This window comes from Procambarus clarkii, chromosome 26 (genome assembly GCF_040958095.1).
Source record: "Procambarus clarkii isolate CNS0578487 chromosome 26, FALCON_Pclarkii_2.0, whole genome shotgun sequence".
Lineage (NCBI taxonomy): Eukaryota > Metazoa > Arthropoda > Malacostraca > Decapoda > Cambaridae > Procambarus > Procambarus clarkii.
The window spans coordinates 20,477,123-20,493,002 of NC_091175.1; the positions used below are offsets into that span (position 1 = coordinate 20,477,123).

The window sequence follows — 15,880 nt, forward strand, 5'->3', positions numbered from 1 at the left end:
TGGTGAGGGCTGTACCTTGTGACATCTCTCTACTGGTGAGGGCTGTACCTGGTGACATCTCTCTACTGGTGAGGTCTGTACCTGGTGACATCTCTCTACTGGTGAGGTCTGTACCTGGTGACATCTCTCTACTGGTGATGGCTGTACCTGGTGACATCTCTCTACTGGTGAGGTCTGTACCTGGTGACATCTCTCTACTGGTGATGGCTGTACCTGGTGACATCTCTCTACTGGTGAGGGCTGTACCTGGTGACATCTCTCTACTGGTGAGGTCTGTACCTGGTGACATCTCTCTACTGGTGATGGCTGTATCTGGTGACATCTCTCTACTGGTGATGGCTGTACCTGGTGACATCTCTCTACTGGTGAGGGCTGTACCTGGTGACATCTCTCTACTGGTGATGGCTGTACCTGGTGACATCTCTCTACTGGTGAGGGCTGTACCTGGTGACATCTCTCTACTGGTGAGGTCTGTACCTGGTGACATCTCTCTACTGGTGAGGTCTGTACCTGGTGACATCTCTCTACTGGTGAGGGGCTGTACCTGGTGACATCTCTCTACTGGTGAGGGCTGTACCTGGTGACATCTCTCTACTGGTGAGGTCTGTACCTGGTGACATCTCTCTACTGGTGAGGGCTGTACCTGGTGACATCTCTCTACTGGTGAGGGCTGTACCTGGTGACATCTCTCTACTGGTGAGGTCTGTACCTGGTGACATCTCTCTACTGGTGAGGTCTGTACCTGGTGACATCTCTCTACTGGTGATGGCTGTACCTGGTGACATCTCTCTACCAGTGAAGGCTGTACCTGGTGACATCTCTCTACTGGTGAAGGCTGTACCTGGTGACATCTCTCTACCAGTGAAGGCTGTACCTGGTGACATCTCTACCAGTGATGGCTGTACCTGGTGACATCTCTACCAGTGATGGCTGTACCTGGTGACATCTCTCACCAGACGCCTCACCTTCCTTTCATCAAAATAAGTGGTTCGTAGTTGGTTGAATTCTTGTAGCAAGCCGCAGGTCATATATTTGTATATATGTATATTTATATATACAAATACATTTGTATATATAAATTTGTATATGTGTTGTACCTCTGTACATTTGTTGTACCTTTGCATTGGTACAATGTAACACTTTCTTAGTGTACGAATGTGAACTAGAAACACTTACCTCGCTATCAATGTGTTGCCCATCAATTACTTCATCTTCGTAGGCACCTGTTGAGAGCCAGAATCATATATAAACCCATGTTGGAACCGGTCAATTGTACCTGCCGAACTAACGTTTATATAATATATAAGAATATAGAGATATTGATTGTTTGGCAATGGTATATATTTTGACATGGTCAACGGCCGTGGCTTAAGGCTATATTATACACCAGGGGTGGTCATGTACTCAGTACTCAGGTATGGGACCATGTACTACACCAGGGGGTGGTCATGTACTCAGTACTCAGGTGTGGGACCATGTACTACACCAGGGGGTGGTCATGTACTCAGTACTCAGGTGTGGGACCATGTACTACACCTGGGGGTGGTCATGTACTCAGTACTCAGGTGTGGGGCCATGTACTACACCTGGGGGTGGTCATGTACTCCGTACTCAGGTGTGGGGCCATGTACTACACCTGGGGGTGGTCATGTACTCCGTACTCAGGTGTGGGGCCATGTACTACACCTAGGGGTGGTCATGTACTCAGTACTCAGGTGTGGGGCCATGTACTACACCTGGGGGTGGTCATGTACTCCGTACTCAGGTGTGGGGCCATGTACTACACCAGGGGGTGGTCATGTACTCAGTACTCAGGTGTGGGGCCATGTACTACACCTGGGGGTGGTCATGTACTCAGTACTCAGGTGTGGGACCATGTACTACACCTGGGGGTGGTCATGTACTCAGTACTCAGGTGTGGGACCATGTACTACACCTGGGGGTGGTCATGTACTCAGTACTCAGGTGTGGGACCATGTACTACACCTGGGGGTGGTCATGTACTCAGTACTCAGGTGTGGGGTTGAGACAGTACTCACGCCAGGGGGTTTCGTGGTCGTAGAAGGGTTCCATGTGGTCTGGTTTAAGGTTTCCACCATCCAGCTGTGTGAAGAAAGGAAGCCTCTTGTTAACCATGGTGTGAGAGAGAGAGAGAGAGAGAGAGAGAGAGAGAGAGAGAGAGAGAGAGAGAGAGAGAGAGAGAGAGAGAGAGAGAGAGAGAGAGAGAGAGAGAGAGAGAGAGAGGGAGAGAGAGAGAGAGAGAGAGAGAACATATGGAAACATTCAGTAAATGACCTTACAATATATGAAAATGTTCTATGGGAAACATAGATAACTTAGTTGACTGGTATTTATCACACCCACCAAAGCACTGAGAATATACGGTTGCCAAGATATATATAAATATATATATATATATATATATATATATATATATATATATATATATATATATATATATATTTGGGGAGGGGGGACATTCACCTAGATTAAAAACCCAGAAGGTTTTTGGGTTTCCAAAAACCAGCAGTTCCCCCTCACCATATCTGCGAAACTCCCAACTTAGAAATAAAAAACGATCTGGACCTAATCTCTTCCTATTTGTACTCTTACTACATTATTTAGTATATAGTAGTAGTATTAGTCGTAGTAGTAGTAGTAGTAGTAGTAGTAGTAGTAGTAGTAGTAGTAGGCATCCATCAGTCTCAGGAGACTATGGAGTTGCGCTCTGGTTGTCGGTCTGGAGTGGCCTCTCCAGGGCGCAAAGCCTGGGTAGGTTGATATGGAGAAGCTGTTACCCATGCAGCAGGTCCCCCCACCCTCCGCCCTCCCTCTCCAGGGCACAAAGCCAGGGTAGGCTGATATGGGGGAGAAGTTGTCTCCAGGTCTCTTGACAATCACCAGTACAAAGCAAAGTGTTATTTAATAAGAGCAAAATATACATTTTTCTCCCCCACGCTTGTGTTTCCAGACACGAACAAAATAGCATTACATTTCCATCAAGATGTTTAAGAATGTTAGGCTGGCAAAGGCTTCGTGAAACACCCATCAGCGGTGGTAAGAATATAGGGGGTCCTGGAATGTCCATCAGTGTGCTAAGAATGTAGGAGATGCTGAGGGCTTGCTGGAAACCCCCCCACCAAGGTGCTAAGAATGTTGGCTTGGCATTTAGAACTTCCTGGAACATCGATATCAGGGGTACTAAGAATGTTGGGTTCCCAGGGACTTCTCGGAACACCCATCAGTGAGCTAAGAATATAGGGTTGTCAAGGGCTTCTTGGACCCTCCATCAGTGAGGTAAGAATATAGGGTCTTCAAGGGTCTTATAGGAATATAAGACCCTTAAGAATATTGGGTATTCTTCTAATGTTTCATACTTATTCGAACCAACATTTAGTTGATTATTTCGGGAATGTTTGTTTATGAAATTGTGTTCGTTTCTTGGCTTAGTTTGACTCCATTGACAGTTATTTGACACCATATTGATGTGTTGATGAAGGAGTATTGATCCTGTGTAGTGTCATATCACCCAGCCAGCACCAGGGCCCAGATTCACGAAGCAGTTACGCAAGTACTTACGAGCGTGTACATCTTTCCTCAATCTTTGACGGCTTTGGTTACATTTATGAAACAGTTTACAAGCATGAAAATTTGCCAATCAACTGTTGTTATTGTTATAAACAGCCTCCTGGTGCTTCGGAGCTCATTAACTGTTGAGTAAGTGTAAACAAAGCCGCCAAAGATTGAGAAAAGATGTACAGGTTCGTAAGTGCTTGCGTAACTGCTTCGTGAATCTGGCCCCATCCCCGTCTGCTCCTGTCCTCACCCACTACACTTCATCCTGTCTCTCTCTGTCACCCTGCACGACAGACTCTCCCCGTCTGTCTGTCACCAAGCCAGACGAAGTCACTCCAGGTAATGGGGCCTGCTATCTGAGGTTAAAACAGCGACTCGGGAATAATCCCTGTTCCCTCGGGAATAATCCCTGTCACGTGTGGGGAAGAATGAGTGCACTGAACCACTCTTCCCCCGCCCCCCGCCACCAGACAACACCACATGATTGGGATGAAAAGGTATTGGAGAAACTCTCATCCAGAGTATCAACTTCCGGTAAGTATCGGAGCTTGTCAAGCTGGTCTACTACTAACTACTACTAGTAGGAGTACGACTACTGGTAGTTTGACTCGCTTCTATCTCGGTACGTAATACTACCAGCATGACTACAAGTGGTTAGACTTGTATACCCATCCTGTGGGTGGTAGTGGACCCTCATAGCCATCCTGTGGATGGTAGTGGACCCCATAGCCATCCTGTGGGTGGTAGTGGACCCTCATAGCCATCCTGTGGGTGGTAGTGGACCCCATAGCCATCCTGTGGGTGGTAGTGGACCCTCATAGCCATCCTGTGGGTGGTAGTGGACCCCATAGCCATCCTGTAGGTGGTAGTGGACCCTCATAGCCATCCTGTGGGTGGTAGTGGACCCCATAGCCATTCTGTGGGTGGTAGTGAACCCTCATAGCCATCCTGTGGGTGGTAGTAAACCCTCATAGCCATCCTGTGGGTGGTAGTAAACCCCATACTATTCCTGTGGGTGATAGTGGACCCCATAGCCATCCTGTGGGTGGTAGTGGACCCCATAGCCATCCTGTGGGTGGTAGTGGACCCCATAGCCATCCTGTGGGCGGTAGTGGACTCTCATAGCCATCCTGTGGGCGGTAGTGGACTCTCATAGCCATCCTGTGGGTGGTAGTGGACCCCATAGCCATCCTGTGGGCGGTAGTGGACTCTCATAGCCATCCTGTGGGCGGTAGTGGACTCTCATAGCCATCCTGTGGGCGGTAGTGGACCCCATAGCCATCCTGTGGGCGGTAGTGGACTCTCATAGCCATCCTGTGGGCGGTAGTGGACTCTCATAGCCATCCTGTGGGCGGTAGTGGACCCCATAGCCATCCTGTGGGCGGTAGTGGACTCTCATAGCCATCCTGTGGGCGGTAGTGGACTCTCATAGCCATCCTGTGGGCGGTAGTGGACTCTCATAGCCATCCTGTGGGTGGTAGTGGACCCCTATCCCCATCCAGTGTGTGGCAGTGGCCTTCATATCTAACCTATTATCCCTGGGCGGCAGTGGAAATGGTGACGGAGGCACATATTGGGCACAGGAATTGAGCTCCAAAATTCGTTTTGTTAAGTAAGTGTCAGTCTTGATGAGCTAGTTACACAGTTTGTTAGCATCAGTGATGATTGATGTCATCAATCTAACATCGGAGTGTGAGTTTGATGGTTTATGAGCCTCTTGAGTCCGTCCTGTGGTAGAAGTGGTAGAAGTGTTCTACCACTAGCAACTATGGTTGCTAGTGGTCGGCCGAGCGGACAGCACACTGGACTTGTGATCCTATGGTCCCGGGTTCGATCCCGGGCGCCGGCGAGAAACAATGAGTTTCTTTCACCCTATGCCCCTGTTACCTAGCAGTAAAATAGGTACCTGGGTGTTAGTCAGCTGTCATGGGCTGCTTCCTGGGGGTGGAGGCCTGGTCGAGGACCGGGCCGCGGGGACACTAAACCGAAATCATCTCAAGATAACCTCAAGATGGTTCATCCTTCACTGTGTTGATCTGTCTTGAAAGGTGTAGAGACCTGGAAGCTGTACATAGTGTGCAATGGAGAGTGTGACAGAGGCACCAACATGGACAGAAACAGAAACTTTTATGAGAGGGAAAACACGTATACAACCCGTCGTGATCTGGGGCCAGATTCACGAAGCAGTTACGCAAGCACTTACGAACCTGTCCATCTTTTCTCAATCTTTGGCGACTTTGTTTACAATTATTCAACAGTTAATGAGCTCCGAAGCACCAGGAGGCTGTTTATAACAATAACAACAGTTGATTGGCAAGTTTTCTTACTTGTAAACTGTTTAATAAATGTAACCAAAGCCGTTAAAGATTGAGGAAAGATGGACACGTTCATAAGTGCTTGCGTAATTGCTTCGTGAATCTGGCCCCAGAGTGGTTGAATGAACCACTCTTTTTCAGACAACCAATCATTCACTCGTAGCCAGAGTAGTTGTAAAAACCAAACACCATCTCTGGTGTTTGGGTTCACCTGGAGGGTCAGGTCATCACAGCTTGACCTTAGTAACACCAACGGGTCACCTGGTGGGTCAGGTCATCACAGCTTGACCTTAGTAACACCAACGGGTCACCTGGTGGGTCAGGTCATCACAGCTTGACCTTAGTAACACCAACGGGTCACCTGGTGGGTCAGGTCATCACAGCTTGACCTTAGTAACACCAACGGGTCACCTGGTGGGTCAGGTCATCACAGCTTGACCTTAGCAACACCAACGGGTCACCTCTGGCAGCACCTGCGACACAGTGTAGTGACGACGTCAACACACATCACTAACATATAAGATGATACCTGAGCGGGACGGGTCAGCTTCCTTAGTCACAACTCGCGAAGGTAGTTCAAACTGGGGTGGAAGTATCCGTAGATTTGTTCTCCCCACACTACATCACCTAATGCCATGGGCAGCACAAAACGTCTACTAGACTGTGCGACACAGTGGTTGCAAGGATCAATTTGGGTTACCGTTACCTGTGGCAGGTGGCTGCAGGTGACGGATCTCCCAATCCTGAGCACTCCAGTTGCAAACTCTGTGAGCAGGAACTACGGCATGATCTCCCGCACTACATCACCGAATGTCCAGTTATTAGACCTTTCAGACCAGTTGGCATGAGGTACCTGGAGCTTTGCAATTACTTTATTCACTCTTGTAGTCTTGAAGATATCCTCACAGTATACCCAAAATTTGCCAGTGCAGGCTCCTAAACATATGGCCCTGTATGACTAACCATCCTAACCATCCACTAACCAGGGAGCTGGTGGCTGAGCGGACAGAACACTGGACGCGTGATCCTGTGGTCCCGGGTTCGATCCCGGGCGCCGGCGAGAAACAATGGGCAGAGTTTCTTTTACCCTGATGCTCCTGTTACCTAGCAGCAAAATAGGTACCTGGGAGTTAGTCAGCTGTCACGGGCTGCTTCCTGGAGGTGGAAGCCTGGTCAAGGACCGGGCCGTGGGGACACTAAGCCCCGAAATCATCTCAAGAATCCTGTGTGATGGGGATTTTTTAGCACCACGTGGCTAGGTTTTTGACACACTGTACTTCCCTTCATATAGTGTCGGGCAGCTGCACAAATGCAGATGTACCTAGTGTGTTGATGGCTAGCTTTATTGTTAGTCTTAATGGCTTGGTGCTTGCTCCTGATAGTTCCATTCTCCTTCACCCATCTCCCTCACCCTTCCTTTAGGCCCCCCCCCGCCCTCACAGCACCATGGGCGGGCACAGCAGTCTCTCAGCCCTTCCCAGCGCCTCCCAGCGCCTCCCAGCCCTCCCCAGCGCCTCCCAGCCCTCCCAGCCCTCCCAGCCCTCCCCAGCGCCTCCCAGCCCTCCCCAGCGCCTCCCAGCGCCTCCCAGCCCTCCCAGCCCTCCCCAGCGCCTCCCAGCCCTCCCCAGCGCCTCCCAGCGCCTCCCAGCCCTCCCCAGCGCCTCCCAGCGCCTCCCAGCCCTCCCCAGCGCCTCCCAGCCCTCCCCGCCGTTGTTAAGAAGGTGTGGGAGTAGTATTGCCAGCGGGGAGATCATGCCCAGCCGCGCCAGGAGCATACAGATTACACTTTATCTGGCAATGTTGTCATGCCTGGCGTGACCTGCAGCAGTGTGATGAAGACGAGGGAGGGAGAGAGGGAGAGGGAGAGAGAGAGAGAGAGAGAGAGAGAGAGAGAGAGAGAGAGAGAGAGAGAGAGAGAGAGAGAGAGAGAGAGAGAGAGAGAGAGAGAGAGAGAGAGAGAGAGAGAACCATGTCTACAATTGTCTACTATGACTATACATCAGCGATAGAAAGTTTGGAGTCAAAAACACCGGTTGAGTAGACCTAAGAGGTGTCACCTCACCCATGGTAGGCCTACCCTCTCTAGGCCTCCAACTCGTCTCTCACATAACACCTCAAAATGCGACGTATTTTCTTAAACGTAAAGTACACTAATGTTGACGTTTTTTTTCTATCCATCGGCCTCGATAGGTTAGGTGGGTTGCGTGGGTTCACTCTCAGGAGGACCACTAGTTGTCCTCAGGATGCTAACCACAACAGTTCTCTCACTCCCGGATATCTTACCGTACTTCCTGGGAATAGAGTGGTTGGTGCAGTTGTGAAAGGACTGCGCCGACCACTTCGCTACGAAGGCCTTGTTTACACAACGTCTCCCTTGTAAACCTGGTCACTGTTTACCCCCACACCCCCCTTCCCACGCCCCCCACACGCCCCCTTCCCACGCCCCCCACACGCTCCCTTCCCACAGGCTCCCCTTTCAACAGGCCCCCCGTCCCACAGGCCCCCCCTTCCCACATCCCCCCCCCTACACGCCCCCTCCCTCACCCCCATACGCCCCCTTCCATACGCCCTTTCCCACACGCTTCTCAAGCAGTTAGGTAGAGGTAAGAGGCCGCCAAGTACATAATGTGGGGCATATCTGAGGCGGTGATAACCCCCGCTGCCCACCCCCACCCTCCCTCCACCCCGGCCCTCTTACCTCTCCCCAACCTCACCAAACTGTCGTACTAAAGCGCCCTTAGCCTAACCCACCACGAGGACCCAAAACAGAAAACGGGACAGTACGTCACTTCCATTTTCTAGTACGACGATTTTGGGCCTTACGGGTAGAGCATACGTCAAAATACGACGTGCTATTAGCAGGACGGGCGGCTTCCTCACGACCAATACCCCCCCCCCCCCGCCCCCCTCCAGTTGCTTTACCTCTAAATGAGATGTCTTCTTATATTTGCTTTTAATGTCGTTGTCTCATTAATCAGAGGAGAAACCCCATTTCTCCCCCTACCCCCCCCCCCCCCCAAGCAGACCATTACCACCCTCGTTAATCACTCATTAATCACCTCCCTGACTCATAAATTCCATCGTTGCCTTTTGGCTTCATCGGCGTGTTGGGTGACCCCGATAACCTGGGGCCAGATTCACGAAGCAGTTACGCAAGCACTTACGAGCGTGTACATCTTTCCTCAATCTTTGACGGCTTTGGTTACATTTATTAAACAGTTTACAAGCATGAAAACTTGCCAATCAACTGTTGTTATTGTTATAAACAGCCTCCTGGTGCTTCGGAGCTCATTAACTGTTTAATAATTGTAAACAAAGCCGCCAAAGATTAGGAAAAGATGTACAGGTTCTTAAGTACTTGCGTAACTGCTTCGTGAATCTGGCCCCAGGTCTTTAACTTTTAGTTAGTTATTTCCTTGCTGTGTACTGATGGTTAGTTACCTGCATGAAATTACTGAGATACATCATTAGTTCAGGTCAGAGACCCTTGGTTCAGAGTCTCTCTGAACCTTGAAGCTCTCTGAACCTTGAAGCTCTCTGAACCTTGAAGCTCTCTGAACCAAGGGTTCAGGGAGACTGAACCAAGGTACTGTGTGACTCAAGATCTTCACAATTGTACTTCCTATGGTTTGCTGTCTGTACATTATACAGGCAGTCACTGTACTGGGGGTTAGTACATTATAAGGGACCCCAGTCACTGTACTGGGGGTTAGTACATTATTAGGGACCCCAGTCACTGTACTGGGGTTAGTGCATTATTAGGGACCCCAGTCACTGTACTGGGGTTAGTACATTATTAGGGACCTCAGTCACTGTACTGGGGTTAGTACATTATTAGGGACCCCAGTCACTGTACTAGGGTTAGTACATTATCAGGGACCCCAGTCACTGTACTGGGGTTAGTACATTATTAGGGACCCCAGTCACTGTACTGGGGTTAGTACATTATTAGGGACCCCAGTCACTGTACTGGGGTTAGTACATTATTAGGGACCCCAGTCACTGTACTGGGGTTAGTGCATTATTAGGGACCCCAGTCACTGTACTGGGGTTAGTACATTATTAGGGACCCCAGTCACTGTACTGGGGTTAGTACATTATCAGGGACCCCAGTCACTGTACTGGGGTTAGTACATTATCACGGACCCCAGTCACTGTACTGGGGTTAGTACATTATCAGGAAGAGAGAAAGATCTGGGGGTTCACAACACACTAGACCTGTCCCCTGAATCCCACATCACAAGGATATCATCAGCGGTGTATGCAAGGCCGGCGAACATAAGCACGACCATAAGAAACTTGTGTAAAGAATCATTCAGAACCTTGTATACCACATATGTCAGACCAGTACTGGAGTATGCGGCTCCAGCATCGAGTCCATATCTAGTCAAGCACAAAACGAGGTTATAAAAAGTTAAGAGGTATGCCACTAGGCTAGTCCCCGAGCTGAGGGGTATGAGCTACGAGGAATGGCTACTGCAATTAAACCTCACGACACTGGAAGACATTACAGTCAGATGTAACACCATTTCCACCTATAAAATTCTTAAGAGGAATTGACAGGGTTGATAAAGACGGATGGTACACGCACAAGGGGACACAGGTGGAAGCTGAGTACCCAACTGAGCCACAGGGACGTTAGAAAGAACTTTTTCAGTGTCAGAGTAGTTAACAGATGGAATGCATTAGGCAGTGATGTGGTGGAGGCTGACTCCATACACAGTTTTAAATGTAGATATGACAGAGCCCAGTAGGCTCAGGAATCTGTACACCTGTTGATTGACAGTTCAGAGGCGGGACCAAAGAGCCAGAGCTCAATCCCCGCAAACACAATGTGAGTACCGTACCCCCTTCCTTCCTGACATTGTGCCCTCCCCTCCTTATAGACAGGCTGGGGGAGGGGTAAGCCAGGCTGGGGGAGGGGTAAGACAGGCTGGGGGAGGGGTAAGACAGGCTGGGGGAGGGGTACGCCAGGCTGGGGGAGGGGTACGCCAGGCTGGGGGAGGGGTAAGCCAGGCTGGGGGAGGGGTAAGCCAGGCTGGGGGAGGGGTAAGCCAAGCTGGGGGAGGAGTAAGCCAGGCTGGGGGAGGAGTAAGACAGGCTGGGGGAGGGGTAAGCCAGGCTGGGGGAGGGGTAAGCCAGTCTGGGGGAGGGGTAAGCCAGGCTGGGGGAGGGGTACGCCAGGCTGGGGGAGGGGTAAGCCAGGCTGGGGGAAGGGTAAGCCAGGCTGGGGGAGGGGTAAGCCAGGCTGGGGGAGGGGTAAGCCAGGCTGGGGGAGGGGTACGCCAGGCTGGGGGAGGGGTAAGCCAGGCTGGGGGTGAGGGGGACAAGATAACCAGAGTCTGGCGTTCAGGAAATAGTCTTGAAGAAACATCTCGTACTTAGATGACGGAGACGATTGTTGGGGTGCTTCTGGGAGGAGTTTTGGGGAGGGGGCGTTGGGGGAGAGGTTTAGGGAGTGTTGGGGGGAGGGAGGCGTTGGGGGAGAGGTTTAGGGAGTGTCTGGGGGAGGGAGGCGTTGGGGGAGAGGTTTAGGGAGTGTTGGGGGGAGGGAGGCGTTGGGGGAGAGGTTTAGGGAGTGTTGGGGGGAGGGAGGCGTTGGGGGAGAGGTTTAGGGAGTGTCTGGGGGAGGGAGGCGTTGGGGGAGAGGTTTAGGGAGTGTTGGGGGGAGGGAGGCGTTGGGGGAGAGGTTTAGGGAGTGTTGGGGGGAGGGAGGCGTTGGGGGAGAGGTTTAGGGAGTGTCTGGGGGAGGGAGGCGTTGGGGGAGAGGTTTAGGGAGTGTCTGGGGGAGGGAGGCGTTGGGGGAGAGGTTTAGGGAGTGTTGGGGGGAGGGATGCGTTGGGGGAGAGGTTTAGGGAGTGTCTGGGGGAGGGAGGCGTTGGGGGAGTGGTTTAGGGAGTGTCTGGGGGAGGGAGGCGTTGGGGGAGAGGTTTAGGGAGTGTCTGGGGGACGGAGGCGTTGGGGGAGAGGTTTAGGGAGTGTCTGGGGGAGGGGGGCGTTGGGGGAGAGGTTTAAGGAGTGTTGGGGGGAAGGGGGGCGTTGGGGGAGAGGTTTAGGGAGTGTCTGGGGGAGGGGGGCGTTGGAGGAGAGGTTTAGGGAGTGTTGGGGGAGGGAGGCGTTGGGGGAGAGGTTTAGGGAGTGTCTGGGGGACGGAGGCGTTGGGGGAGAGGTTTAGGGAGTGTCTGGGGGAGGGAGGCGTTGGGGGAGAGGTTTAGGGAGTGTTGGGGGGAGGGAGGCGTTGGGGGAGAGGTTTAGGGAGTGTTGGGGGAGGGAGGCGTTGGGGGAGAGGTTTAGGGAGTGTCTGGGGGAGGGAGGCGTTGGGGGAGAGGTTTAGGGAGTGTCTGGGGGAGGGAGGCGTTGGGGGAGAGGTTTAGGGAGTGTTGGGGGGAGGGAGGCGTTGGGGGAGAGGTTTAGGGAGTGTCTGGGGGAGGGAGGCGTTGGGGGAGAGGTTTAGGGAGTGTTGGGGGGAGGGAGGCGTTGGGGGAGAGGTTTAGGGAGTGTTGGGGGAGGGAGGCGTTGGGGGAGAGGTTTAGGGAGTGTTGGGGGGAGGGAGGCGTTGGGGGAGAGGTTTAGGGAGTGTCTGGGGGAGGGAGGCGTTGGGGGAGTGGTTTAGGGAGTGTCTGGGGGAGGGAGGCGTTGGGGGAGAGGTTTAGGGAGTGTCTGGGGGAGGGAGGCGTTGGGGGAGAGGTTTAGGGAGTGTCTGGGGGAGGGGGGCGTTGGGGGAGAGGTTTAGGGAGTGTTGGGGGGAGGGGGGGCGTTGGGGGAGAGGTTTAGGGAGTGTCTGGGGGAGGGGGGCGTTGGAGGAGAGGTTTAGGGAGTGTTGGGGGAGAGGTTTAGGGAGTGTCTGGGGGAGGGAGGCGTTGGGGGAGAGGTTTAGGGAGAGGTTTAGGGAGTGTCTGGGGGAGGGAGGCGTTGGGGGAGAGGTTTAGGGAGTGTTGGGGGGAGGGAGGCGTTGGGGGAGAGGTTTAGGGAGTGTTGGGGGAGGGAGGCGTTGGGGGAGAGGTTTAGGGAGTGTCTGGGGGAGGGAGGCGTTGGGGGAGAGGTTTAGGGAGTGTCTGGGGGAGGGAGGCGTTGGGGGAGAGGTTTAGGGAGTGTCTGGGGGAGGGAGGCGTTGGGGGAGAGGTTTAGGGAGTGTCTGGGGGAGGGGGGGCGTTGGGGGAGAGGTTTAGGGAGTGTTGGGGGGAGGGGGGGCGTTGGGGGAGAGGTTTAGGGAGTGTTGGGGGGAGGGAGGCGTTGGGGGAGAGGTTTAGGGAGTGTCTGGGGGAGGGGGGGGCGTTGGGGGAGAGGTTTAGGGAGTGTTGGGGGGAGGGAGGCGTTGGGGGAGAGGTTTAGGGAGTGTCTGGGGGAGGGGGGCGTTGGGGGAGAGGTTTAGGGAGTGTTGGGGGGAGGGGAGAGGTGAGGTGCCACCCCAGGAGGGGAGTGCCACCCCAGGAGGGGAGTACCACCCCAGGAGGGGAGTGCCACCCCAGGAGGGGAGTGTCACCCCAGGAGGGGAGTGCCACCCCAGGAGGGGAGTGTCACCCCAGGAGGGGAGTGCCACCCCAGGAGGGGAGTGTCACCCCAGGAGGGGAGTGCCACCCCAGGAGGGGAGTGCCACCCCAGGGGGGGAGTGCCCCAGTTACCTGGCACCCATCTCGCGACGACCTTCCCGCCGCCTGCCTGCATTGAGTGCCATTCTCCCCTCCCAATCTTGCTATCGACAGGTGCCATCAGTGACGAGGGCCAAACATGGCACTGACTGGCCCTCTTAACAGTGCCATCACTGGTGCAAGGGATACGCTTTCTGCGTGCGTGTACTCCTGGGGAGGGGAGAGAGGAGTGAGGGGAGGAGTGAGGGGAGGGGTGAGGGGGGAAGTAAGGGGGGAGTGAGAGGGAAGTGAGGGGGGAGTGAGGGAGGAGTGAGGGAGAGGGAAGGGGCTTGAAGCGGAAGAACCTGGTTTAACTTTTCACTTTACATATTTGGTAACATATTTTGTACTCTTTCCCATTTAATGTTGGGCTTTAACCCTTGGGGTCCGGCACTGAGAATCGGATAGAATATTTAGCGTCAGATTTACCACTAAAACGATCCGTCAATCGCAGATATTTAGTTTCACCCACGATACTTGCGGTACTGTGCCTGTGACAATAACCGGTCCTGTCCTCCTGCGGCAGGTTATACGCACCGACGGCCGTGTTCTGCTTCACGTCTATATTCACCCAGCCTCTCATTTACTCCTGAACGATCTTAGAGGCTAAACTATACTTTCTGGCTCGTCAGTAGGCAATTGACAGCGATTTTTTTTCCCATTTGCATTGTTAAGTATTTTTAGTCATGCGCACCACCATCTTGGGCTCTTAAATAGGTGCGCAGTTCAGGGGTTAAACCCAACACCAAGTCGTACGGTATTTGACGACATGCCGGCTCTCAGGTACTATAAACTGATGCTTTGTGAATTAAGATAACCTGGACGATGCTTACGTAGCTCCCCTACGGGCTCACCATAGCCCGTGCTACTTGGAACTGTGTTCCAGGTAGCGAATCTTTAACAACAACAAACAGCTTACGTAGTCGGTGAGAAACAATTGTTTTTAATTATCAGGGAAAAGCGCCAAGCCATTACCATTATATAGCACTTGGAAGGGGTCAGGATAAGGATATGGGATGGGACGGGGGGAAGGAATGGCGCCCAACAAGACAGCCTTAACAAGACCTCGCGGTCTAACCTGCCTCAGGCCGGGTCCCTCGTTCGAGGGATCTGCGTCTGTTTCACAGGACTTAAAGTCAAGTTCCTTCACTGACTTCCTCACATTAAATTTCTGAACAGTGAATTTTGTTTTTGTGTAAGACGACTGAAGGAGTTTGTTGGGCTTCTGTGTTTTGTCTCAGTTCCAGACCATTTTGGCTACTTGGAGAACACTGATTTTCCGTCATTTAACAAATTAATATGCAATCCTCAACAGCCACAGTCGGTAGAGCAACAGTCTGGTGTAATTTTGCGGGCCCGAGTTCGAATCTCGGGCCCACGAATCTCGAAACAAAGACAATCCATAACAAGTCAAACAACAAAATAATGAAACATTATAGAACATTAAAGAACGTTATAGAGTGAGATAATTTAGTCAAACCAGATTCAAACTTTTAGAACACGATGGAGGTGCACGCACACATACACACACACACACACACACACACACACACACACACACACACACACACACACACACACACACACACACACACACACACACACACACACACACACACACACATACACACACACACACCCACACACACACCCACACACACACACACACACACACACACACACACACACACACACACACACGCACACACACCCACACACACCCACACACACACACACACACACACACACACACACACACACACACACACACACACACACACACACACACACACACACACACATTGGAAGCACGCAATAGTGGAGACTAAAATAAATGGCATGATCTCGGATGCAATCTTTCCAGAGGGGTTACCTTGAGGTGCTTCCGGGGCTTAGCGTCCCCGCGGCTCGGTACCAGGTGATAAGATAAGAAAGGACACAGAGACAGGGAGGAGGAGTGGCACTCCTAATAAAGCAGAAACGAAAGTTCCAGGTGATAGGGGTACCAGGTGATAAGATAAGAAAGGACACAGAGACAGGGAGGAGGAGTGGCACTCCTAATAAAGCAGAAACGAAAGTTCCAGGTGATAGGGGTACCAGGTGATAAGATAAGAAAGGACACAGAGACAGGGAGGAGGAGTGGCACTCCTAATAAAGCAGAAACGAAAGTTCCAGGTGATAGGGGTACCAGGTGATAAGATAAGAAAGGACACAGAGACAGGGAGGAGGAGTGGCACTCCTAATAAAGCAGAAACGGAAGTTTGATGAGCTGGAAAATCCGGGTACCAATGAAAGCACAAGCTTCATACATGGAACTCTGACAGTGGATGGGAAGAAGATTGTAATCTTGATACTCTACAA

General features: G+C 52.1%; 1 protein-coding gene across 2 annotated transcripts in view; it reads right to left on the reverse strand.

The window, feature by feature from the left end:
* LOC123756871 (collagen alpha-1(XVIII) chain) overlaps positions 1 to 15,880 on the reverse strand; it is a 75,831-nt gene that overhangs the window by 42,424 nt on the left and 17,527 nt on the right. For both annotated transcript variants that reach the window (XM_069331946.1, XM_045740266.2), the window contains exons 2-3: positions 2,040 to 2,103; positions 1,177 to 1,223 (exon numbers count right to left, since the gene is read on the reverse strand). In XM_069331946.1, the coding sequence (XP_069188047.1) occupies positions 1,177 to 1,223; positions 2,040 to 2,103 (111 nt within the window). The remainder of the gene's footprint in view (positions 1 to 1,176; positions 1,224 to 2,039; positions 2,104 to 15,880) is intronic.